A 27,243-nucleotide genomic window follows, 5' to 3' on the forward strand; every position below is an offset into this window, starting at 1 on the left:
TTTTAAAAAAATGCAACGTTCTTTTTAAAACTATAGTCATTAAGTAATGTTTAGCCAACACCATTGAAGCATGAGTATGTTTTTACAGTTTCTCTAATCGGTTATCTCTTATCGTAACTTATCACTAATCTAGTAACAGCTGTTTCTTATCATTAATATATTTTTACAGTTGATTACAGTTTCTCTAATCAGTCTCTTATCATATCTTATCACTAATCTCTCAACAGCTATTTTTTCTCAGAAATCGCTACCTTCTCAAATTGTATAAACCCATCTCATACTCCTACCCTTCACACCTAATCACCATCCCTTCCAGTTCAATTACATTCAATTTTTATACTTTGGTTAACAAAATAATTAAATGATTTTTTTCAAATAATCCAGCAAGTAGAAATGTATGATGTTTTGGCATAGGAATTGTTTTTGATATAGGAAACTATAAAATAAACAAATCGCTTAATCCGTAAGGAATGTTTAAACAAATGGTTTATTTTTAATTGTTAATAATACAAATGACTAGTTAATTTGCAGTAAAAGTAATATTATATTTTCCTTCTTCAATATAGGTATTTGTTTATTTAAAATCTACATCGCTCCTAACATATAATATTATGCAACATATTTATAATGTTTGTGAATAACACTAAGAGAGGAAAAATCACAATAAAGTCATTATAGTATGTAAATAAAAAAAAAACAATGAATACACAATTCATCAGTGATTAGAATATAATAAAAAGTAGATAGTATATAAACGTGTTGGAACATGCTATAATAATATTATTTTATTAATTGTAGAATTAAAAAAAGAGAAGTCGATTTCATAAATCACACACAAAATACACGCGAAGTCGAATACAAAATTAGTATATTTTATTAACGGTATTAATTACTATTTTTTTTTTAAGTATTATTGCTCGGAGTTGAAACGAATATCGGCTTTGAGCGGTTAACAGCTACTCTAGAGCCTAAACGGTGACATTAATAAACTAGCAAAAAACACGGACCAGCGTTGAAGTCTATGAAAGTTAATGTAGTACATTTTAAAGAGAATTAAATACCTAGTATATTAGTGTATTTTTACTTTAGTATTTGATGGAATTTAATGCTGTAGACGCAGTAGTAATGACAATTCAAAGAGATTCCAATTGTTTTTGCCATCAATAAAACCGGATTCATTCAGGTGGATACAATTTAAAAAGCCAACACGCGCTTCAGCTCACAACAACAATATACACAATCGAAAATATTCATTCAAACACATTGCATACAAATAAAACGAAAATCTTATATTATATTTTATGCGAGTGCCTATATTATAATAGTATGACATAGTGTTTTTGAAATTTTATTTTAATAATAACATATTTCATACAACGTTTAAAGTCAAAAACAATACTTAAGAATTATCATCAAAACGCACAGAACAATATATTGTCATAATAGAATAGACGATTTAATTGCGCATATTATTAAGTATATGTGACCGCAAACGGAGGCGAACAGATAAGGTTTCTTGGGGTTTTTTTTTTTTTAGGTTTTATTCAATAATTATCGATGGTTATTAATTATTATATTAAGTAATATGTATAGGATTATTCTAAATGTAAAACAACACTTCGAAATCCAGACCTTAATACTAAAAGGACAACGAATATCTAACACGTGGTATATATTCTAATATTGTACTATCTACAACAATAACTACACTAAGATATATTTATATTAATATACGGGTTTAATAGTAAAATTAAAACTACATCAACCTATAGATATAAATAATAATAATAATTGTGTCTACTAATAAGAGTGCGTTGTCGCCAATTAGTGTCAATATAGTTAAATACACAACAATTAACGCTATTCGATAGCTGGTCTAAATTAAAGTCATCAAAATTGTCAAGTCCTTAAATTATTTTAATATAATTAGTATTTATCGTTTTCGGTTGACTTTTAAATAATTAAAAACAATATATTATACAAACTAGCGAGGAGACGGCAAACATATTGACATACACCCGCCAAACACTTATACTAAATTAAGATTCCATAAAATCCACACATTACCTATACTCTACTTTATTGGCTTAAAGTATTATTTTTCGTAAAAAGAAAACAAACAAAAAAATATGTCCACTAATAATAGTTATAATATATATATTTTTTTTTAATTACAAAAACCGATTGTGCGTTTTTTTTTGCATTTATAGTAACTAGTGCGTTTAGAGTGTTTTTGTTTATTGCCCATTTTTATAATTGAATTCATTTTTAAAACAACATCAAGTCACGTTAAGCCATCGACGAAATTATTACAATATATTATAGTGTTTATTTTTTAACGAGTGCTGTTTTAAATTCGTCTGTAACGTATTAATTGTTTTATTATTATTTTTATTGTCAATATTATTATTGTCCACATTTAAGGCATATTGTTGTGTCCTGAAGTTATGAATAAAACAACTGAAAATAAATAAATAAACAAATAATAACAAATTAGTTAACATAATAACAAACCCCCACTATAAAAATACTCAACAAAGTTAACAAGAAACAAAAAAAAAAAACAATATAGTAATATAAACGATATTCGTATTAATATTAATCAATAATAATAGTTAACCTCGACGGTCTTAAATCTAAACTTAAAAATTAGTTATTGTCTTGTCAGCCTTGAGATAGCTTTCAATAGTTATCTCGTCTTATATATTACATTATAATATACTTATAGTTAAGAGTCTTAAATAACTTAAATACTACTAAATGTATTTTTAGTTATTTTATTTTAACGTTAAAAAAAAGCGAAATTACTAATACAAATTTTATTTATCCGAAAAAAAAACATGAATAAAGGTAAACAAATATTTCTAATTTAATATTAATAAAATCTATAAAAATTGGGACACATTAAATTTTGATACCTAAGTAGTAGCGTTATTATTATATTAATTTATAAATCAATCAATAGTTTTTTTTTCTGTACGCCAATGAAACTATTTTGGATATTTATTTAATTGACACGATATTATTCGAACGATTTCTTAAAATTACTGAACTTACCGACTAAAATATTGTATAGTAATATAATAACAAAATGAAAACTTGTCGAGTTCGAATTTTTTTGCTTAAATTGATTTAAAAAAAAAAAAACAATTACTCTTTCAGCTTTGACGTTAGCTCGACTGCGACTAATGTTATTATAATTATTTTTATTTATCACAGTAGGACGAATTTTGAAAAGGCTTTCATTACACGTCGGCAACGAGTACGCGTTATTATAATAAAAATATTACATTAATAAATTATCAACTATTACATTAAGTCTACTACCTTATGTCTTAAAAATTGATCTTAAACTCTAAGCGACAATCCAAACGGTTATTGCGAATTTCACGGAAGTTTCCAGGTGTGACGGACTCGTGTACACGAGTAGTATAATAATTAATAATAATATAGTGTAGAGGTAATTTCGACGTTCATAATATTTATTTAAAATTCGTTTAAATTCAACGACATTTTGATTTTCTCTATCATAATCTACTATTGAATTTTTATTTGCAAAAAACACTAAGCTTTCAATTGGTTTTTTTCAACGTTCTCGTGTCAATTTGTGTTCGTTTAATTTTATCAACAATATAAAACCTGGTTTAATTTATATTTTTAGTTGCTAGGAAAACAAATATTGTATAAACTAGATTGCTAACCTGCGATAAGACTTGAAGGCACCGTTCGCCATTTTGAAAGAGACCGATGAAACTAATCTATGCGGTAGTCCAAAGACTATTAATTAACTGAAACGCTTGTATTCACCTTGAAAATTCGTTTATCACGTCTTTGACTACCATAGTCTCTTATCGGTTGCAAGTTTTAATGATTAATTCTTATCACATGTTTTTGTTCACTATCTTTTATCTCTTATCAGTTGTCGCGAAAGTACACCGTGATAAAACTTCTGGGCTTAAATTAAAATGGCGGACGACACGGGAACAATCTAGTTTATCTAATATGTATTGCCCCAGTTGCTACAGCTCGGTTGGAGCTGCCCATTTTTGTGGATCCGATGCAGTTGAGCCGATAAAGTTAAGTCGACATTAGTACAAACAAAATTGACAACAATTCCTATTAAATAGTAATATAGAGTACAAATGTTGTATACACTACGCCAATTAACGTTGAATTCGTTTTCTAGTTTCTACATATGCGAGTGAATACAATAAATTTTACCGATTTTATACTATTATTATAAATTTAAATCTATAATAAATATTAATTATTATTATTATAATTATTGAGACAAAAAGAAATTTTTAAAAAAATGTAGCTATGCGATCAACGATTATTGCTCTTGTTTGTAGTATAATATGTAAAAGGTTCACAATGTAGATAATACGACTAGGTGATTTTGATGTAACGAACATTATTGTTCGGACTTGAAAGGGTTGGTCACCGTGGGTTTTGCCAGGAAAGGGTTAGTCGGGTTAACGGTTGGCGGCGTTGGTTCGAGTTCGGCGCTACCAACCTTCAAACCTGCGTTCGTGTACCCTTGGCTAGACTGTTCGATGGAACCATATGACGGGGGCTTCTTTTTCTCTAGACTCACCTAAATTAAATACAATTTTTATGCCATGCTGGGCTGTTATACCACTTCTACTAGAGTCAGGGCGCAACCAGAAAGAGTGAGAATTGCTGACAAATTAGGATGGGATTTTCTTTATCTTTTCGGTTATCATTTATGGAGCGTGTCGCGGCAGCCCGGCTTGCCAAAAGAAATTTTTTACTTCAAAAAGAACTGATGGAAGGGATGGAAAGCTGTTGCGCCATTTCGTAGGGAACACAATTTAAAATGAATATTCCACCGACCTCGTCCATTTGTTGGTCTTCTTCGACTTTGGGCTCGGCCCACGGTTGAAGTTCTCCCGAAGCAAAGATCCCGTAAAATATGACTCCCACAAAATGAATAGCTGCCGCCAGAATGAACACTTCGGACCAACTCTGTTTTGTCTGAGCACCGACAAAAAACAAATTATCAATCATCAATTGAACACCTCTGGACGGGTCAACGCGGACAAACCTTATGACTTATAATCAGATTTATGGTACCCGGACACAGGAGACCAGCTATCGTACCGATTCCGTTGGAGATGCCCATCAAAATACTGGCGTATCTCGGCGCTATGTCCAAATGGTTGACGTTGAACCCTGCGAACGCATACAAACGAGTGTGTCATTAAACACAGGTCACAGCACTTTGATGGATCCCTGTTTTACTATACCGGATATGGCGAAACCGCTGAAAGCTACGCCGCACGTCAACGCTATTGTCGCCGTAAGAGCTGTGTCGGCGGTGGCCAGCAGGAGGAAAAACGTGGCTTCCATGCCGAAACCGCCACAGTTGAACAGCTTCCTCACGGCTGTGGTCGAAAGGATGCCGTTTTTGCGAAGGTGATCGGCCAGAAGACCCCCGAGGGGCACTACGATGGTCATAAGCAGATGAGGCAGAGCGCCGATGTAACCAGTCTGCAAAACGATTTAAGTTATAGAAACGCCGCCCCGTTTGAAAATCTCACTTTTCACAAGTTTGTGTCGCCGTATAGTTTTGCCACTCACTTCGGACACCTCAAAGTTGAACGAATGCAAATACGAAGCCTGGAATAACACCAGCAAATAGAAGTTCCAAGAGCGACAGAAATTCGCCACTATGATGGCGTACACGGGCATCGAGTGAAAGAACTCTCTCCACGGTGTGTTGGTCAATGTGGGAGGAGCCGATTGTTTAACCGATCCCAGTGATTTTTCTATGTGATTCAGTTCTCTGGCCGAAATGGTCGGATGCAGAGACGGTTTTTCGAATGTCAACCACATCCAAAACACGTACCAGATCATTCCCATCACGCCTGCAAGACGACACGCGGGTAAACGTTGGTGTATTTTATTTTTTCCCTCGCGGCATAAAATATTACAACACCGCATGCGTTACCATAGGCATAGAACGGAGCTTCCCAACTAAACCAATCGATCAGCGTCCCGGATAACGGCATGCCGACTACTACACCGGCGTACGAACCGCATAAAGCAATAGTGGCCAGCCGAGATCTTTCCATGGGAGGCGCCCAATATCTCCAAATGCCGTGACAAGCTGGATACGTGACGCCCTGTATTATAATTGCAGACAAATACATAACGGCTTATGGAGACTGAAGACGTAGGACGGTCTCATTGGCAAGGTATACGATTAGAAGGTTCGGAAGCCTAAGGGTTAATGAATTAACATGCCGTTACCTCGATCAGTCCTTGAACGGTTCGTATGAAAATTACATAAGAAGATTTATGGACTTCCGTCGCCGAAGGGATCAGCATGTTGAGCACCGCCGACATTGCGATGGCTATCCCGAACACCCTAAACGTTTGGTGATTTATGTGTGTTATACGTTTCCGGAATAATGGTCATTGAGCTCTTACTTGTTAGCGGGATACATGGAAGCCAAGAACCCGCCTGGCACCTGGGTGATTAGATATCCGCAGAAAAACGAAGTCTCGATGGCGACGAACGATCCCAAGGTCCAGTTGATCTGTGAAGGGACAAATAAAAAATATGTCGAAAATCAATAATCGCTGTATCTATATAAGTACAAGTGCATATTAAATAAACACACCGGTCGCTCGTGTATGGGCGTATTTTTGGGTAGCGGAGGGTGCACCGTAGTCGTAGTGGTTGTATTCAAGTGCATAACCTCGCTGGGCGGTGCTTCCTATTAGATGCAAATTCAGTTAATACAATATAATATATATATATATAAATAAGACGACTCGTTAAATATGAGTCAATTCCAGCACAAAAAAAAAGTGTACACACATGCTCCTAGTTGATACTAGTATCGACTAGGCGCATGATACTAGTAGTTTACTCCTTTTCGGATCACCTTTTTCAGGTCAAGTGCTAAATCTAAATAATATTTATCTAGACAAGATATAAATAATAAAGGTAACGTTTTTTTTTTTTTTTCTAGACAATTTCTTCGCGAATCAAACTCAACAGTCAACCCTTTGACAAAAGCCAAATGACGTTTTCGATTACACCGCGTTCGACGCGACCGCCATATATCATACACAGTATACATAATAATACAGTGCATCGTATTATAATAACCGAGAGAGGAAGAGCATTCCTTTACATACGTACAGTATATTATTTATATATATATATATATACAGCGTGTGTCTCGTCCACGTGACCCTCGCGTATATTTCACACGCCGTTATGAATTCCATTTCGTATATATATATATATGTATATGTACACTTCCTTCTCACCCCCCCCCCCCAAACAGTCGATATTTCAATCCCCTTCCACCATAAGGGGGGGTGGGGGGCAGGGCCGGAGGCGGACAAACACAAAACGCAATTGCTTTTGCCCGGCACGCAGACTTCGCCGTCGTCGGACGCGCACCATACACGTTTAGTCGCCGAAAGTAAAAAAAAAGTAAAAAAAAACAGGAGGGTGAACGTTTTCAACCGGATTCACGGTACATTACACACAAGCCTAGCCGCGGCCGCACCCGTGACTAAACTGAAAAGAGCCCCCACGCGAGGGTGTTGTGGAAACGCGGCGGTACACGAGATAATCGGCCCAGAAGCGCCCGCGCCGGTCCAGGCGGCAGTTTTACTACTCTTGTAATCCTAGTAGGACACACGAGCAGCAGCAGACCACGCGCACCGCCGCTGCCCGCTAAAAAACAGGCGCGACCGTTTCGACTCGATCGCCCCCCCCCCCCCCGTTCGCGCGCGCCGGTCACCGATGAGCGATTCGCGGGGGTCAACAATAATAATCGGCCCTCGTCGGGGGGGGGGGCGGGGAATTTTGTTTTGTACACTTACGTCCGGTCCGATGTGGAATTTCAACTTGGCCATGGGCATGTTGCACCGCATCCCGAACGAGATCATAAATCCTGTAAATACACAAAAATGTCGCCGGTTAAAATACAACCGTCTTGTCGGTTAGGTTAGCCGAGGGGCAGCAACATTCGAAGGGATCATCCGAGATGATCAAAAAAAATCCACCACCAGCGGGGACAAGTGAAAACGTCAGGGTTAACCCTCGTGTCCGATAAGAGATTGTTGGTGAACTACTCGTACCCCTCTCCCCTTCGCAGCTGTTTCCAATTGGAGTCATTCGAATATTCGGATTGCATCACTATGCACTATAAATACTATGCACTATAAGTAAGGCCAGTTGTAAAGTGTGGTTGTCCCATTACATTGTATATAATATAATATATTTTATACTGTATTTAAGTACTGTTTTAACATATGGAAAAGAAAACGAGTGTGACAAAATTTTAATAATGTTTCCTTCTACAGACTGCATTGACTTTCAATTTTTAATACAATCACCAAAACCGTAAAAAATATAAAATCTTATTATGACGCTTAAAAATTCATCTTTTTGACAGTTAGAGTTAAATATTATTGTCAGTAGAAAAATTACAAATTAAATTGGTAATATTTTTATCCTGCATTCGCTTTTAAACCACAAAGTAAACAAAGTCAAATTTCGAATGAAAAAAACAACTTTGCATACCACCAATCTAAGTTGATGGTCTTATGGCCTGCTCAAATCAAGTTTTAAGTTGGTATTTAATCTGTAACGAATTAATTGACTTTAAAGCAATTGTCTAATAGTTATGTGGTAGGTAGAATAAATCAACAAGTTTCATTTGAAGAGATATCTAAAGAAATGAGCCAAATACTTGACCAAACTTAACGCAACCGCTTTGCATGTTATTCACCCTCTCCATTCCTATTTAAGTGCTTAACAATTTTTCGCTACACCACTGCCGTAATCGTATGGCGAAAATATCAAAAACATTTCGACTTACCGATGCATGTCAGTATGGCTATAGTGTATCTCTTGCTCAAATTTGGAATTTCCGGTTTGATGTAACGGTCGATATGTCTGAGCGGTGGCCGCACCGGTGACGGCAACGACTCCGTTGGACTCTGAAGACCCAGTTCGCCATCAGCTCCTGAGTAATCTTCTTTGTAACTAAAAACCCAAAAAACAATCGTGGGAATGTGTTTTTTTCATTTTGAGTTTACCGGAAATTTCCTTATTTTTACTTTCTTGATTTCGAAAAAAAAAATCAACAAAGAGCTTGTTGTGAATAGGAAAAAAAACCAAAATGCTAGACACTATTAGTGAAAAGATAAATACTTGTCGCGGCTTTAATATGAAAAATTAGGTAGATCGGATTTCATACACACGCTGCATAATATTATTTCAAAATGAAATAATGACGTTTTCTAAAAAATTAAAATTCAAGATAGTCTTCACGCTTGACTAGAGTTTTACTTACGGTATGGAAGACTTTTCTAAGTGTGATTTGTTAGTGAATTCAAACTCGTCGTATTGTTGTTGGTTCGGCCTGTTGAAATAAAAAAAATACATTAGTATGGAAAACTAGACGATTTGCAATTATTTCTTTAAAACCTTTAACTCGTTAAACTTAACATTAGATAAATCTAAGTATTGGCCAACAGTCACATCCCAAGCGCAATTACCTTTAGGATATAACTTTATAATACACAAATGTTCCTTAAACGGAACAAATTACAACTGTAATCCTATAGAGATGTTTATGTTTTTTAAGTGTAATAATTGACTATTGTTTGAAATGGTCAGAGCAAATAGGATATATATATATAATGTGTAATGTGTAATGACATTACAGTTATTATTGTGCTGAAATAAACGAAATAAAAATCAAATAAATAAGATTAAATATTATAACCGTCCAAATCTGGTGCGCACAATCTGGTTTGCATCTATTACAATATATTTACCACCGCGGGCTGCAATTGTGTGTAGTATTTTTTTTGGAAACCGATAGGGGATGCAATTTGGAATTATTGACGTTATTCCTTGTATCTCGGCAACAGGACTTTAGGTTGTACATGACTTTAGGTTTTTTTTTTTTTTTTTTTTGATATTATATTATGCAATGTGCGCCTTTGGCACGGACGAGCAAATCACAAGGCGCCGCCGTGTCGACTGCATTCCGGCACTTACCTTGAAGCCACTCGACGTCCCGGCCAGACAGTCGGCTCGTTTACCGTAGAGTGATTAAAACGCGATAGGGAGAAGGTTTCGCACACAATAACCGCGGCAATTCAATTAATTTCCAAAACGCCTCGGCACGGCTGTAGACAGTTTTTTTCTTTTCACCGTCGCCGACCCCGGCGGCAAAACTTTTGATGGCTTCTTTGCGGCATTTGTACGTGTGTATATATATTTGAATATAAAAGTTAGCGCACCGTACACCGCGATGGAAATGAAAAACAAAAATAGATTGATTTTGCGCGGAAACAAAACGCGGTTATAAACCCACCCCCCACCCCCCGTCCGTCTATGTATCCAAGTAGAATACCAAGTCGGCGGTAAGGCGGGCTGCAGTGTGACCAGACGGAGCGTGATTAAATTTCTTCCGGTACATATTTGAAATTCGTTTCACTACTGCAGCCATGACTTATCCAGTTATCACATTATCAATTTGAATTTATCTATTGATCTGTATGGTAGGAAAATAGCATACGGTGCATTGTTTAACAACTTGAAAAAAAAAATTGACTTTTATGTAAAGCGGTCACACTGTCACTGGCAGTTAAGTTAAAAAAACTATTTTCCAAAAACAATGACGATAGTGTTATTGTTTCTATAAGAGGTTATAGTTTTTTATTATTAATAGGTGACATTTGAGCTGGTTTTTAGCTTCGATGGAAAGCGGAGAAGATATTTGTTTACAATAATCCTTTCAGTCCCTAGTTTTGTTCAATTCGTTTGAGATACAATTTTTTTCGTCAAATAGCGATAGCATAGCGATTTTTAGAGAAATCGAAATTTGAATTTAAAAACCGATTAGAGAATTAAACATCGGTCCAACTAAAAGTGGAAAAAAAACATTATTTCATGCGAAACGTTGTCCACTGTTCTAACATTTTAAACAGCAGGAGTTATTAATTGTGTAAAAAAAAAAAAAAAGGCTTGCCATTGTTATTATAACGACACCGGGGATTGAAATAGATAAGGACTATTTTTTAGATTCAGGCGTACCGACAATCTTTAATTGTAAACGTCGCACAAAGAAAATCTCTATTGTGTGTATTGAGTCAAAGAGAAAAACGCAATACGATAACCATAATGTAATGTTGTATAGCAATTGGATTTTTATACGTATACCGTTACAGTGCGGTGTGGAGCGTTTTGACGGCGTAAGAAATCCGACTCTGTGGGCGACGAACGGGCGATAATGGCAGTTTGATTGATGAACCGTCGTCGAAGCCGTTTGGATTTATGCCTTTTGCTCTGCTCGAATACACCTCTCGACCCCCCCCCCCCCCCCCCACCCTGAAAATGTCCACGCGCGAAACGGCCCCGGCCTTTGAGACACAACGACACCGTGGTCCGTCACGTCGTCTTATCCGGTCCGCACTGCCCCCGGCCAGTCGATTTCTCTTTATTATCCTCTCGACCAGCGCCTTTCGCCCTCGAAATACTAACCTACGCGTCACCGGTCCGTCATTCATCAGAAACCGAGCGCCCCCGCAAACAAACAACGGCAACGGTCCACAGTGTTCATTACCGTGGATAAATCACCGTGGTCCGGTAAATGGCTTTTAAAACAAACTTCGACGCGCAGCCCCCCCCCCCCCCACCCGGTGCTCGACAAATATTGAGTTTTCCCGCGAACCACGTGGAACAACAAAGGAGCAGAACATCGGCCTGGTCGGGGAAAACCCGACTTTATCTAGGCGACCGCTCGGAAAAGACGTTTTCGTTTAGCCGAAATTGATGTCCTCGAAAAACCCCTTAGTCACGTCTAAAGCGCGTAAAGTAGAGTGTTCACAAAACGTACACAGTGGTCGTTCCCGTCTGATGTAACCACACACTCGTTTTCTCGGAAAATGTGGTAATTTTGAAAAATGTTAGCGTTTGAATTTTTAAAATATTTTTACCAGTAGAAACTAGACGGTACAATAGTTAATGACAAGTTGTAATTACAGTGAAAGTAGGTATAACGAATTAAAATCAAAAAGTACTGAAATAACATGTCGGATGAAGATCTAGTAAGCAGTGAACGCTATTGAATGATAGATCAAAAACGGTATCGGTTTGCAGGTGGAAATGAAATTGTGTTATTATTTTTTTTTAGTGATTTTCGCTCCCTCTTTTGTCGCGGTGAGATTTATTTCTTTCCGGGGCTGTATAATATTTTTTAATGTCAGGTTGTGTTACTCATTAGCTGTCCGTAACATCCCGGGTGTACAGGAATAACGAAAGCGGTCGTTTTGCCGGCAATATGAAAAATTCATTGTCACCTCGTTGAAAAGGGAAAAAAAAAACCAAACCGCTAACAATCTGTGTGGCGGCCGGTTTTCCCCCTATCCCGACTAAATCACCCGTGGGAATAGCCGGGATAGGCGGCAAGGGATATATAATACAGTGCATACGTGTAAGGGACGGTGTATTAATATTGTATACAGCCAGCAGTATATATATATATATCCTCTTACACGGGGAATCCGTTCTTTTATTACCTATTTCGAGGAGTTACGACGACGAGTGGCACTCGAAAATAAGTTTTTTCGATACTTTATACATGTATATCGATGGAAAAATTAGTGCAAAACGTTCGGTGCTCTTGACGACGAGCACGTGTCTCCCGGTCCTGTTTTTCAAGGGGGATTAAAACCCATCCGAGTCTGGACGCGGTAATAGACAATTAACGAGGCTTTCGACAGGATAATATATAATATAACGGCTATATATATATATATATATATATCACACGAACAGACGATTAACCGCGCTGAGGAGGGTGTTGTTACACAAGAGCATGAATAATTCATACTATTCGACAAATAGGTCCAACACTACACAAACGGGCCATCGAAATAACGAAGATAAAAAAATATAAAGAAAGAGCTTCTTTTCGCCGGACTTCTAGACCTCGAGCAGCCTATGTCGACTGTTTTGAAAAAAACGCTAAAAATATGTACATTTTTTTTGCGTGGTTTTCTTCACGATTCCGAAGGGGAAGGGGTGAACTTTTTAAATTTTTGACCCAGCAGAGAGTGGGTACCGTACTCTGGTACGATTTCTGATTTTAATAGAGTTGCCACTGTATTGTTGCCAAACTATAATAATATATGATTAGCCACCCTAAAAGCGTAGGTATGCTGTATAATAGTACTTACAGAGTACATGCGGGCATGTAAATTAAAACGCTTTGCCTCTATACCTACGGCCATCGCGCCGTCAAACTCACTTCAAACGATATTGTAATTCGACTCGGTAATTTGTGTAAAGCAAACATACAATGTATATATATATATTATACAAAACGTTATGAGGGGTATCCCGTCCCTTTTTTTTTTTTTCCAGTAGCGACAGTTTATTAAATCTCTGGAGTTTATTGACTGAGCGACGGCGGTCCAAATAGGGATGTTGCCGAATATTAATATACGATACAGCCGCCGGTAGAGCAACACACAAAAGGAAACCTCGGTAAAATTACTCGGTCGGTGGTTTATATTGGTTTCGCCGTTTCCCCTCCAGACATATTACATAAAAAAAAAAAAAAAACGATACCTAAATAATAATAAGGTGTATGTGTGTGTATAGCGATGATGAGCGAGCAGTGTTTGAAAGTTGAAAGACGATATTGTTGGGGCGGAGGAGGGAAAGTAATAAAAGCGTTTACAAACGAACGGATGAAAGAAAAAGAAAATCTAAAACTGATTTGACGATAAGATAAAAATACAAATACGAAATAATATGTTTGCCAATGTCAGACGACTTCGACGACGACACGGGACAACAGTTTTTTTTTTTTTTACTTTTTTTGTATTTAATGCTGTATAAATTACATTCATTGTCAGACAAATTCGATGCACAGTCGACGTGAATAGGTCTTACGGCTGGAATTCGGTCGTTAATTAGCGTGTCGCTATTGTAATACAAAAATATTTCAAAGGGGGGAGGATGGTGATAAGGGGAAATCTATAATTCCTAGATAACTAATATGAGGATTAGCTGATAAGAGGGAAAAATCATCCGATTACAAGACAACCGTGTTTGTAATCCAATGTATTTTTTTATCAAGGGAAAGATTTAAATTTGTATTTTCCGTCAAAATTCCGAGTTCTTATTTTAATTACTATATGTTCATGTTAACGTAATATTATTAAAATACATTAAAACGTTGTATACAAATTTTCTACAAGTCAAAAGTACGAGTTTAAAAGGTATCTAATTGTATAATAAACAATTATATTTTAAAATGGGTTAACGAACGGAATTTTATTTTTTTTAATTTGTTTTTTGTGAAATAAAGTTTATTTTATTTTATTCGTTATTTTGTTATTCCAATGCCATTTGCCCAGCACTACTATTAAGTTAGCTCTTTGAGTCACACATAATTTATAATTTTTTTTCCCCCAAAAATAATTTGACGGTGGATTCAATAAGATACCACTATTAACCATCACAAAAAAAAAAAAAATATTAAAAAGCGGATTTTCATATAATACCACTACGAGTCAAATGGTTATAGGCGCATGTGGTTTTTAATTTCTGTATTGCATAATGTTGTTTATGTTTGATTTTAATGCGTTGATGCCAAGTTAAAACGAGCTCGTATACACTATATTATATGTTTTTCGGGTAAAATTATTACTACTTAATTATTAAACGGTATGGCGGGCAAAATCAATCGCTGTATTTAACATTTTCAAAGCAGTCATGGTTGCATACATGTATATATGTATTACAGCGCTATTGTAATGCGGCCATTTGACCCAAAAGAACCCAAAAGCAGCAATTAGACATTAATTGTATTTCTTAGTTTTTTTTAGTCGCAGTTAATCAAATAATGGGCACGCCAGACCGGAAAAAAGATAGTGGGCGTCTAAGAAAAGAATAAGAAGAAAGACATTTTTCCGTTTTAGATGAAAAGTCTCGATGCCCGCACAATAGACCGCCTTAGTCGATTGGAAACAGCGTGCAAAGCTCCTACGCGGGAAACCGACTTCATAAAAGGATTTGCGTCCCTCCCGTTGTGTCAGTGTGTTGGTTTTCTTTATTTGTGATCCACAAGACGATAAAAACCTTTCCACGTTGCGATTCGTCCTTAGTGCGGATGTCCGATAACCGACCGAAATGATATTAAACCGTAAGATGTACTATTATCGTCCGAGATTTCAATAACGATTTCCTTGTATACACACATTTTGTCTGTTGACTAATAAATGTTTAAACGTTCGGTGTTTTATTTATGATTTTTCCTGGCCAAGACATATCATAATTATTATAGTACTGTGGTACGGTTTAGATTTCTTTTTTGAAAATAAAATAAATAGGAATTTACAAGACGAAACCAATAACAGACTTGCTCGCTTAAAGGCACCGCAGAGAATGCAAAATATTTGAGCTTTGAGTTCGTCAAAAAGATAACGTTCATATTTCATTTTTAATTACAGTGTTTAAACGCCGAATAAATAAAGCGATACGTGTGTATTGTGTAAATCAAATTATTTTGTTATATTATTACTCGATTAGTAGGTGTTGTATAATTAATGATTGTTTTATTTTACGTTTGTCAAATAAAAATGTAATTGTTCGGCGCTATACATAAATATTATATTACCTCCAGCCCTATCTCTAAATTTCTTCATTTATAAATATATTTTTAAATCTGCAAAATCGATAAAATTATAAATTTCCTGTTGTCAATACTGGTCAAGTAAAAATAAATAACAATCATTAGTCTCCATCATAATTGGGTTATATTAAAATATTTTTTCGAATAAAGCATTAGGTGATAAAATATTATTTGAGTTAATTTATTCTATTTATACAAATTTGTAAAAATGAATAACATATTATGTTAAATACATCCTCATTAAAAAAAAAAAAAACTATCCTAATTATAAAAGTATTAAATCGTCCCCCGACTTGTTTGATGAGGTCTCTCGAGTTTGTTAGTCTTTGATGCAGGTTTATTCGAGAGGGGGGGGGGGGAAATAATGACGTCTCATAAGACATATATATTTTATATAAAAGCAGAGTATTCGGGTTTACCGCAAAATCCTATTTGTTGTGCTGATGCGCGCGTTGACGAGATACACGGTCGTCCTCAATGGTCTTTTCAGTGTTTGGGGATTACAAGCTTCGCGGATAATACCCTTCCTTTTTCCTTATTTTTTTTTTTTTTTTTCGTCGCCATAAGATTATGTATGTCAATGATTTCCCCCGGGACCGTCGCCGTCTCGGATGATAATTGATTTCGCCTTTATACGGATCATTTATCGCCGCGGTAACTCATTTACTCCTCGATTATTGCTGTATTATATGCGCATTGTTTACCCAAAACAAAAGTAAAAACCAGATGCGTCGAACCGTATTAATTGCAGACAAAATGTAAACAAACCAAAAACCTCCTTAACACACAGCGACCACTGGTAGAAAATAAAAACCATTAGCTTTTGAGCTTTAGCTTAGCTGTTGGTGTAAAGCTGAAGGTTGAACGGTCGCTTTTCTAACAGCACCCTTAGGAATCCTAATGATATCCCATAAAGGATCCATACAGAAGAAGCCCAAGCTACCAAGCTTTTCTTGCTCATCTGCTTATGGAAAAATCCAGTAGCTAATACGGAAGTCCAATAGAGGGAAGGAACATGTGTAGTAAGTAAGGATTAGGTGGGGATGGGATGTTGATACGAGGAATGCGAATATTCCTGGATAATTGACAAGAGACAGAAAATCAGTCGATCATATAAAACGTTCATTATCCAACAGCTTATTAGCTTCAATAGAGAGATTGAATTCAAACAACGGACCGCGACCTTGTACTTGACATTGAACAACAATTCAGTTATCCGTAATTGACTATCCGGTAATAATTTAATCTATGTCCCCTTTTAAAAAATGCAAAATTCCTCGGCTCCTACTGGTCTTAATGGCTTGGATTTGTTCAACAAACATTCACCGACCAAGCTCAGACAAAGACCCCATTCGGCATTATCCACCTTGTGTTCTTGCAGGAAGCAACATTTCCGCCATCGCCGTTTCACATTGTCATCAGGTCTAAACGAAGCGATTGTTATCCGACTCATCGGCTGCATCGAGGCTGTATTATTGTTATTATTATTTTGTCGTCCGTACCATTAGTGTGATTAATTCCAGTTGTTCCATATGTGCAGGGGACCGTCCGTACATCACATAATAATACCGTTTAGATGCGTTCGCAGAGTCCAAGAGTCTAACAGTAACACTGAAAGGTTTGAATTTATTACACTGACAATGCGCATGATATACCGCAACAGTACAATACCACCTTTGACTTCCACCCTATCCGTCTGCTGGCAATGTATTGCCCTATCTCGGTCAAAGTAAAATCAATCTTTATCTCGGTGTAAAGACTTGAAACAAAATTGAGTTGTTTGTCAAAATTCTTATCGCAGAAACAATGAGTTTGCCCTGGAGCGAATTGATTTTATGTTTTGGAATCAAAGCAATTAGTTGCATGCGGTAACTGGAATCATGCTAATTTTATTTTTTTTAAAAACAAGAAAATCTATAATAGATACAACGCTGTCCGTTTAATCGAACGGTGCAACGGATACTTGCAAGCTTGGTGATTTGTCTTGCGAAGGAAAACCACAATAATAATTAATAATAAAAGCCAGTACGGTAGGGAGATACTACAATTGAAAGTGATAAAATCACTTACAAATAAACGCTTAATTGACAACCTGTAACTGTGTAAAAATACAAATATCGATAAAAGCATTGTGCCTAATGACATTGTATGTGCTTAAAATGTATTTTTGATATTAGGGTAGATACGAATAGGGTTGATCGTCTATCAATAATAATTTATTGCCATAGTTGCGCATGAATCGTGTTTAACAATATAGTGAAAATATTTTCAAATGTATGTCGATTCATATTATACAAATAGCTACCTAGAAATTACGGTCGACGTTTAATTTTCCCATTTTTGGGGGGTTTTCCTTAGTGAAAAAAAAAAGTTCTTTCCAGGTACGATTTGTGATCCATAGAGTTGCTACGCGATGAAAATAGGTTCAGCGGTTTAGGCGATACCGTGGGTCCAAGTACAAAACAAGACATTTTTGCCTAAGCACCGAAGCCGAAAAAAGTACAAATAACATTGAGAATATTTTCAAGAGTATTAATTTGCCAAAGAGACAGTGCGGTGCGATTACAGCACCGTTGTTTTTTTTTTTTTTTTTTTAAATATGCACGAGGGCCGTCCAAGGAAAAGAAGAATATATTTCTTGCTAGGCTGATTTCATTCGATTGTGTATCAAACGATTTTGTTTTTATTTGTATAAAGAACGGGCGGGGAAAAAAAAGAAAATATTGAATTAGACCGGCGAATGTGCGAGTAGGGGAGAAAAAAATCCCTGCTCGGTTCATCCTTTCCAAAGCGCAGTGATCACGTTTCTTCTTCAGAAATAAGCCACTTAAGCTACAATCGAAATACACTTCTTTTCTGCGCTTTTTTTTTTTCTCTTCTCTCACTGTGTTTTGTCAAAATCCGATTTGTTTCATAGCGATAGCAGCAATAGTTACATATGGACATGTTCGCACTAAAAGCTGGAACGAGCCGATCAACATGTACTAACACTATTATTATTATTATTATTGCACCAAAACGACGATTACCGAAATTCGGTAGATGCTACACGAATGAACGCTGCCCAACGACCACCAGGGCATCCGTTTACATACATACTATGGACTTTGATGAGAAGACAAACGATTTGTTTTAGTTTAAAAAAAAAAAAAGTAGGAAAAAATGATAAAACAGTTCATGTAAAATAACGTATCTTATGATCTTTTGTCTACTTACTTATCTATTAATTTGTTTTTTTTCTACACTCAACACTAATATGTTTGTCTTTAATTATATTACATAGTTTTTTTGATATTATATTGTTGTCTTGGTTTTTACCTTATTGTAACGATCTTGTAATTATTGTTCATTGTTTAAATAATATTATGTAATCGTTGAGCCATCATATTATCTAATTATGGCAATTAAAAAAACACATGATTTAAAATTATTTCATTTTTTTGACAAATTAATACAATTTGATTTCGGTTTTACTTGGCATGATTACTTTTGTTGCTCGTATAATGTCAAAATGTGAGCTAGGGGATAACTATTTTTATTGTCAATTTCAAATTCAAATGACTTTAGGACTGAATTTTTTCATCAAGCGGGATTTTGTCAAATTAATCAAGTCTTTATCTCCAAAATAATACCGACATTATTGTATATTTTGCAATTCATAAATATCTAGACCCCCCCCCCCCCCAATGAACCTATACCTAAATGTTTAAATTTGGTATTTATATTTCGATAATAAATTGTAAGTGACACTCACCGGAGTTTAACGTAAATATTACCTCCACCAGATCATAATAAATAATTAATAAAGTATTTTTATTATAGAAATGTGTTTTTTTTTTTTTAATTTAATAGTAGAATTACAATTGGAATTTTTAATTGAATTCATAAGTAACACAGTGACCACGAACAACACGTATAGAGTGTAGAGTACACTATTATAGCGTTTTATTTTTCCCACAATGTATAATAACTCACAAAGTAGGTTTTACTTAATATGAATAAACATAATACAATAGCAGAATAATTACAATTAGAATTTTTAATTGAATTCGTAATCAACACCACAGTGACCATGAACAACTCATATAGAATGTAGAAAACTATTGTGGCATTTTATTTCCCACAATGAAATATTTAGTTTGATTTAAATAAGTGGATCGACAACTTTGCATACATTTTAGTCGTCGGTGTTGTTCACAGCTCTCGTTTTATCGGTGTTATTAAATAAGTTATCAAACAATAAATACTCGAGTGCTTGCTGATAAGTTCAATCGACTTGTTTGAGCATTAAATTTTATGATATAACACTCAGTCAACGGTGAGCCGTTCGTTTGGTAACAACATGTGGTTGATCGGTCTAATTTTCCTAGCTGTTGTATCAATATGTTTTCTGTTCATGCATTATTCGAAACCGCAAAATAATTTAGGGCCTTTTTTCGATTTTTACAAGTTACCGGGACGTGCGTTCTACCCGAAATACGTTCTTTACTATTTATTTTTCACCTTGGTCAAGGTAAGAAAACCATGATAACATTGTCGTTCATAGCTTTTCAGCATTTCAGCACAAACGTTTCGTTATGTTTTCAGACTTTATCGCAGTATTTCAACGTCCAGACAAAGTATGGTAAACCAGAAGACAATGACGGACCTCATGTACTTGGAGACAATGTCGTTAGTTGCATATTTGTCTGTACATTTTATGTTTACAAATCCAAAATAATTGGTTTTACACTTGCTTAGGGATTTGATGCGACGTGGATAGGAGGCACGGACTCAAACGGCAAGTGGATCATACTGGCACTCGACAGGCGGAACGACCATAATATGTCTGTCGGATACCTCTGTTTGTATGTGAGTTTATACCATGTTATTTATACTAAAACAATAAAGAAATAATAAAAAAGACTTTTAAAAATATAGTAATACGCAGACAGAGCGATTAGTTTGATTAATTGTACACTGTTAGCTTACAAGAAAAATAATGTGAAAAGATGAGCAGCTAAGACAACACCCCCTTCGGTGTCTATAATATTATGAATACAATATAAATTATTCACTGCCAGTTCAATAGTCACTCGCCTTGTTTGATTACTTCGAGTACAGGACGTTATATTATGATGTTACAGCTGTATATATGTGTACATTTAACATTAAGCGTGTTGCATAGGTCCCAGAAGTAGGTCTCCTGACGACATCCGTGCTAAGAGACTCTGCAGGAAGAAGCAAACTGGAATTTGCTGTAGACGAGTGCGGTTTAACAATGGAAACTCCTTTGCGCGAGTGGTCTTTTCGATTCGAAGGTGAAATGCTGTAAGTGCGACCAGATATGTACCAACAATGGCTCCACGACATTCATACGGTTTTCTTGAGTTTTTTAGATTTGTCGACGACCCGGAGAAACGGGTTAACGTGAAAATCGTTGGCAATTGGCGGTGTAAAGACGACGTCTGGATACTCAATCGGGACTTCAGCAGCAAGGCGTTCGCAGAATCGTTTGCGCTGGAAGAGTGCAGCAGGGTTTCTCCATTTAAGTCAGTAGCGTCACCCCTCGTGAAAGGGACAGCAAGTGGTTCGAGTTGTAACCGTTGCTATCTGTTTGCAGATACAGAGGTGCGCAAGAGATGAACACTACGGTGCATTGGGAGCAGTTTGGCCGGTTGGACGCGGACATCGAAATCTTTGGCAAAAATTTGGTCTTGCAAAACGCAACGGCGTTCAGAGATCGTAGTTTCGGTAGGAATAGAGATTACTCATCGATGCACAGATATATTTTCATCCTGATGTACTTGGACGATGGTCGAAATGCCGTGTTTTGTGTAGTCTGCCAGACAGAGGGATTTTCACGGTACGTACACAATGCTTCTTGTGTTCGTCACAACATTACCAACATCGGCTATACTCGAAGTAATTTACTCGGCAGATTGCAAATTTCAATGTAGCAGTTTCTAACGATATTGCTGTTCAAAAATAGCAGCTATTGCTTAGAAACTACCAGAAAGTTATTATTTTGTCTATGGCGGTGAATATTAGGGTATTGCTATTCAACAATTGTCTGATGCCTGACATTATTTGAATAGCTGATAGAGGTGCTAGTTTCAGCAAAAGCAATAACAATAGCATTTACCAATGACAGTGAGAACTGAGAAGCGTTGAATATCGGCGTAGGCACTAGACAAAAAAGTATCAACAAAATACAATTGCAGTCGCTGCTATTAGTTATTTTGCTTAGCAGCCTGCTATTGCTAACGTGAAATAGCAGCGCTATTTAAACTGCTACTGCTATTTCTCATCATCACTAACTTGGAGTCGATGCCAATTTCCGTTCATCTCCCATCTTACACCAGCATTCCGGCGTCTCTATGTTTATCATCAGTACACGTACATTGTATTACTCGATTGTCTTCTGCTTCTATATTATGTGCTATTGATATATATATATATTTACTTCTTTAAGACTTTACTACGGATACGTACGAAACCTGGACGGGACCTGCACCAACGTCGACTGGAGCGATTTCAGTATGTATCGGGTCGGAGAAAACGGTAGGCCGTCCGAAGAGCTGAGCTTCCTCGTTGAAATCGGTAAGAAAACCCGCTTCAAACCTTCAATGGTCGAATCTCGAAAGGCTGTAGAATAGAATATACTGAGTACGAGACGTTGATTTTAGATAATCGAATGCATCCGGTACAACTGGTGTGCTCGAACCGAAGGTGGTTTCCAATGGAAAACGACGGCGTGTTGAGATGCGAGCAAATGGGCCGTTGTCTGTTTGGCGACCAGCCTGGGAAATACTTGGCTCAATGGCAATACAATCAGTCGACGTTAAAAGCTAAACGATTGGGAAAAGCGTTTGCCTCCGGCACGTGAAACGGTACACTTCAAGTTTTACCCGAGCGAAATTAATTCGCACAAAACTCATAATAAACCCCGTGTGTCAATATTGAGAATTCGTTGAAATAAAACACTTCATAAAAAAATATGTATAACACGCATGTCGGTTTCCAAAACTTAAGTAGGTAATCGGATCACGTGGGATTTCAAAGAAAGCGTCGCAAGTTCAAAACGGTAATTCGAAAGTAAACCCATCCTCGGCGCTCTCGAGTCGAAGATGCATTTAGTGTTGTTGTACACACATTTGTTGTAATCAATAAAAAATAAAAAACAGTACAGTGGGGCCGGGGCTAGTGTGGCAGGGGAGGTCGCGGGTCTATATGACACACACACAAATAGCTACCTAGATAGAATTTACTACGGTCAAAGTGTAATTTTTTTAGTTTTGACTACAGATTTTCGAGAAAATTGTATATTATGCTATAGATCTACATTTGGTGTAATTTTCGTATAAATGTTTTCACCCCTTCCCAGGGGAAAGGGCTTATGATATTTTTTTGGATTGTTAACGTTTTGTCGGTGGTACTATCTGGTCTTAAAGAATATTCCATACAAATTTGGACCTAATTCGACCAAAACAATTTTTAGTGCAATTATATATGTACATTAAAAACACATCATTGTAAATACAATACTTTCTCAGCTATCGCATCGAAGCTAAAATTATTAAAACTTGAGTGCACATTCCGAAACGTTGGTGGATCAGCCGAGCTACACTCAAGTGGGAGTAACTTCAAGTCGTGTAAATAGTGTATGCATGTACATTTTTTAGGCGTTTTTTTTCGATTTTGAATGGGAAGACTTTGTAAGTTTTCGGCCCAATAAAATGCCTTTAGGTTACGATTTGTGATCTATAGAGTGGCTACACGATCAAATATCGTGGGTCACGAACAAATATGTATACCTTCTTCGCTTGGCGTCCGGAAATGTTTCAATTCCGTTAATAACGTCCGGGAAAACAGAGACAGCTGTTGACAAACGCTTTTCGGTAAGTATAATCATCAGAATAACCATCGTTATAGTCTGTAGCAAATGCGACATCATTCTTCATTATGACGAGCAGACTAGTACACGGTATAGCTACACGACGGGCTTGGAATTCTCATCAGGGTAATTGCGTCGCCGTTCGGCCGGCGCCTCGTCCCTAGCGCCACACCAACGCCGGAAGTGTGATTAATGCGCTTAAATAATTTGCATAAAAATCACTCGGTAAAACTTGCCCGTACTTATCAATCATTGTCCGGATGATAATGATAACAAGTTGATTAGGAAAAGCACTGGCGAAGGATGGTACACGGTGTTATTACAACCGCACCAGCGCAAAGCCAGAGAAAGACAATTACTATACACTACATTATAGCCGTTAAGCCAAGAATATTAATCATTTTTCGAAAACCTCAGATTAAATAAAACCAGATCTCTCACTACCGAAAACTTTTTGAAGTAGGTACACGTCAATACAGCGGCGTTTTGGAGTCATACAAAAACGAACAAGTCAATTTTTTTTCATTAAAAGCGTACAGTTTTCAAAGAGCGTTTTAATTAAAATGTTTAGAGATACCTTAAAAAAAGTTTAGATAGAACAAATGTTTTGCAACCAATTACGTCTACCTTTGAAACACAATGTAAATGAAAAATTGTATGTGGTATAAAAAATTGACTGTTTGTTTTTGTCTAAAACAATTAGGTAAGAGACCATAGTTAAAAAAAGTTTTTCCATCGATTGTAGATGGCTTCACCCGGATGAAAAACAAAATTCAGTTTTTGTGTATAAATAAAATATCGTATATGGGTGCTTGGAGAGTATTGCATATTGTGAGTATTATGTTGGCACCAATACAGCTTCCGGCTTGTTTTATGCAAGGGAAATGAGAATAACGCCAATCGAAGTGAAGTTCCCGTGGGGAAAATGACGGTGACCCCTTTTTTTTTTTTTTTTACTTGTCGACATGATTTACAAATGCCTAGACTTAACTGTCATATATATATTTATGTTGTACCGTTGAAAAAAAATGTCTATTTACACAACGCCTAAAACGTATAGTCCATATTATTATAAATATTCTGTTTTGGAATAAATTTCTATTTTTATCAGTATAAACCACAGAGTAAAAATATATAGAGTTGTAACATTATAATATAATGCGCTGTACTCAGCAACGATGTAATCAAGAAGATAAACGACAGTGTGACCACTTGAAATAAAAATACATACTATTTTTTAAGTTGTTAATCGATAGAATATAAATTCGAATTGATATATATGATAATATGATACTGTGATAAGCATTATGTTTTGTATCACGTGGTTACTGTAGTAAAACAATTTTTTTAAATGTACCAGAGAAATATAATTTAGTCATGCTGGTAACACTGTAACTCGAATTTTCACTTACTTCATAAAATTATACTTATTGCGACCTCCTGGTATAAATATGGAAAAACACAAATAATTTTAAAATTGGTTTGTAGGTTAAATTTTTTTAAACTTTCTTCTACGGATACAACACGAGCTTTTGATATCAAATTCCTTTTTAGTTTTGCTTTGGAATATTATAATATGCAAGGGATTTTTTATTTTTTTAACTTGGAGGGAAAACATCATATTATTATTATTATAAATATTGTCATTGAACCGTTAAAGCCGAACAGTTCGCAAAGGACCGTTCGTTTGGAAACTCCCTACATATAGTAATAAATTGGATAATACTATTAAAATACTCCTGAAATTGACTATAAATCATAAAGTAAAACGGGGGAGGGAAGCCATTTTACCAAAACATGTGGGTGAGCTTTGGCATTGAAAATATTAGAAATTATCCTCTCCGTATTATAAAATTTAATTACATAGCGACTAAAATAAATCGAAAAACGTTTAGGTAACATTCAAATAAAATTTCCTTTTAACAAATTATTTACATGCCCAAAAGGATTAACCGAAAAATTATAAATTTTTTTATTTAGTCAATGGAATAGTTATCGAATGTTTCTATGTTAAATATGTACACATACAGTTTTAAAATGTCCCAGTCATTGAACAGTAGTTTTTTTAAAAACATTTTTCGGATGACTGTTTTGAAAATTACTGTAATGAAAAATGATTAGATTGAAAAAATGTTTTGAATAATGTGTTGATCCCGGTGATTGTTTAGATAACGTTATGTGCTAAAGATGCACGACTCGGGTCGTACCGGCCGATTTTCAGTGACTTGTAACGTTAAGTCGGTTTGATGGCATTAATGTAGGGAAGGCAGACGATCGGATCGGGAGCCCGTCGTTTAGAGTATTGAAAAGCTACCCTTTACCGTGGAAGGGATTTTTTTTTTTTGGTATTTTCATCGCTTTGTCTCCGGGTCTTCTCGGTTTCATTAGGAGCCTCTGTGTGCAGTGCGTGCTACCCACACAACTCTACTTTAGCCGGTAAATGTTTCATAACCTCATTTACATTTATCTGAAACGGGTACGCCCATCGTTGGTTCTACACGAGCAGCGTTTGCTGCCATCCCCGGTGTTTCAAACAAAGCATTCGTTTTAACTCAATTTGCCCGCAACCGCCGCCACAGCTGCCCGCCAGTGTGTTTTCGCTTAAGTACATCATACGGTATTGTTACAGGGGTGTAGGGTACTTGCTCGGAAGCCGGACTTGTTCCGACCGATTTGATTTTCACCGGGCGAGTCATCGGTTTAATATAATATATTACGCGTAATTGTTATAATTAAATACACACAAGCCCCGTACGCGTTCGTTATAGCGATCATATTATTTTGGGTATAAAATCGAATTCACAATGAACACGCTGGAACACGGTAGGTTGACAGTAGCGTTGGAAAATATTTATTAGAAATTATCGTTTCGGAAATGAGCGTTGCTAAATTTATTATTAAAATGATCGCCGATGTTTGATCAAAATTTTGTTTAGTATAATAATTTCGTTTTTCCAGAATGTGGTCACACCGAGTTGAGGAAGGTTTCAGTTATCAGTAAATGACCAAGTGCGCCGTCTGGTTTTATCTGATCTGTGGTTACGCTAACACTGGTCGACTCGACCAAGGCCTAAATCCTCAACACAATTGTTGCCATAATAGACTTAGAATAGGTACTAAAAAAAAGAAAAAAAAGGGAGAAATAAATTCAAGTTTCAAAATAATAGTAAAAAAAAGTATTAATAATATTATACACGGTTGCGTTGTTCTACAGGAAAAAATATACGGAATGTTTCAGTAAAAGAAATTAAAATTTAAGCAAACAAAATCCTATTTGATCACTCAGTTACGTTTTCTTATCGTTTTCATCAGACTTTTTATCAATATTCTCATCTCTTATCAGTTTTGATGTTTCTTATCAATTAACACTTTCCATTATCACTATCGCTATTGTGTTATCTCTTATCAGCTGATTTTCTCTATTTTTACCATCCCATGTTTGGGGGGGCGGTATTTCTATTGCGTTTTCATGTGAATCAGTATTCGTTCCCAGTCCAACACGACAATAATAACACATCGGAGATGTCATATTGTACGTTATTTTCGTTTGCCAGTGAAACATTGTCGTTTATGATGTACGGCACAAGGCAACGGACCGTGTGCTATTGCATTTGCGATAAAACGATGGCGGGGCGGTGGGGTTCGTCATGATCC

At 36.2% G+C, this 27,243-nt stretch overlaps 2 protein-coding genes across 3 annotated transcripts in view; one reads left to right on the top strand and one right to left on the bottom strand.

The window, feature by feature from the left end:
* Positions 1–1,512: 1,512 nt before the first annotated feature.
* The window catches only part of LOC126846163 (vesicular glutamate transporter 1), a 42,407-nt gene continuing 16,676 nt past the window's right edge, over positions 1,513–27,243 (bottom strand). For both annotated transcript variants that reach the window (XM_050585378.1, XM_050585379.1), the window contains exons 3-14: positions 9,351–9,419; positions 8,874–9,040; positions 7,873–7,943; positions 6,651–6,746; positions 6,457–6,566; positions 6,277–6,394; positions 5,975–6,149; positions 5,605–5,891; positions 5,271–5,514; positions 5,069–5,196; positions 4,858–4,998; positions 1,513–4,597 (exon numbers count right to left, since the gene is read on the bottom strand). In XM_050585378.1, the coding sequence (XP_050441335.1) occupies positions 4,415–4,597; positions 4,858–4,998; positions 5,069–5,196; positions 5,271–5,514; positions 5,605–5,891; positions 5,975–6,149; positions 6,277–6,394; positions 6,457–6,566; positions 6,651–6,746; positions 7,873–7,943; positions 8,874–9,040; positions 9,351–9,419 (1,789 nt within the window). In that variant the 3' untranslated portion in view covers positions 1,513–4,414. The remainder of the gene's footprint in view (positions 4,598–4,857; positions 4,999–5,068; positions 5,197–5,270; positions 5,515–5,604; positions 5,892–5,974; positions 6,150–6,276; positions 6,395–6,456; positions 6,567–6,650; positions 6,747–7,872; positions 7,944–8,873; positions 9,041–9,350; positions 9,420–27,243) is intronic.
* Positions 19,935–22,691, top strand: LOC126846165 (uncharacterized). The gene is made up of 8 exons (XM_050585386.1): positions 19,935–20,226; positions 20,301–20,384; positions 20,454–20,564; positions 20,881–21,023; positions 21,092–21,244; positions 21,316–21,558; positions 22,168–22,295; positions 22,382–22,691. Exons 1-8 carry the CDS (start codon positions 20,056–20,058, stop codon positions 22,579–22,581), a joined length of 1,233 nt encoding a protein of 410 aa, XP_050441343.1. The 5' UTR covers positions 19,935–20,055; the 3' UTR covers positions 22,582–22,691.

Source organism: Adelges cooleyi, unplaced genomic scaffold, assembly GCF_023614345.1.
Source record: "Adelges cooleyi isolate 19-005CV unplaced genomic scaffold, UGA_ACOO_1.1 ACOO_flye_CR_arks_rails_tigmint_CR_PRNA_9, whole genome shotgun sequence".
Taxonomy (NCBI): Eukaryota; Metazoa; Arthropoda; class Insecta; order Hemiptera; family Adelgidae; genus Adelges; species Adelges cooleyi.

Bases quoted from the DNA above. Each gene is read 5' to 3' on its own strand.
- LOC126846165 (XM_050585386.1), top strand. From the start codon at position 20,056: ATGTGGTTGATCGGTCTAATTTTCCTAGCTGTTGTATCAATATGTTTT. The intron at 20,227-20,300 runs GTAAGAAAACCA...TTATGTTTTCAG, and splicing joins TATTTTTCACCTTGGTCAAG to ACTTTATCGCAGTATTTCAA. The intron at 22,296-22,381 runs GTAAGAAAACCC...CGTTGATTTTAG, and splicing joins GAGCTTCCTCGTTGAAATCG to ATAATCGAATGCATCCGGTA.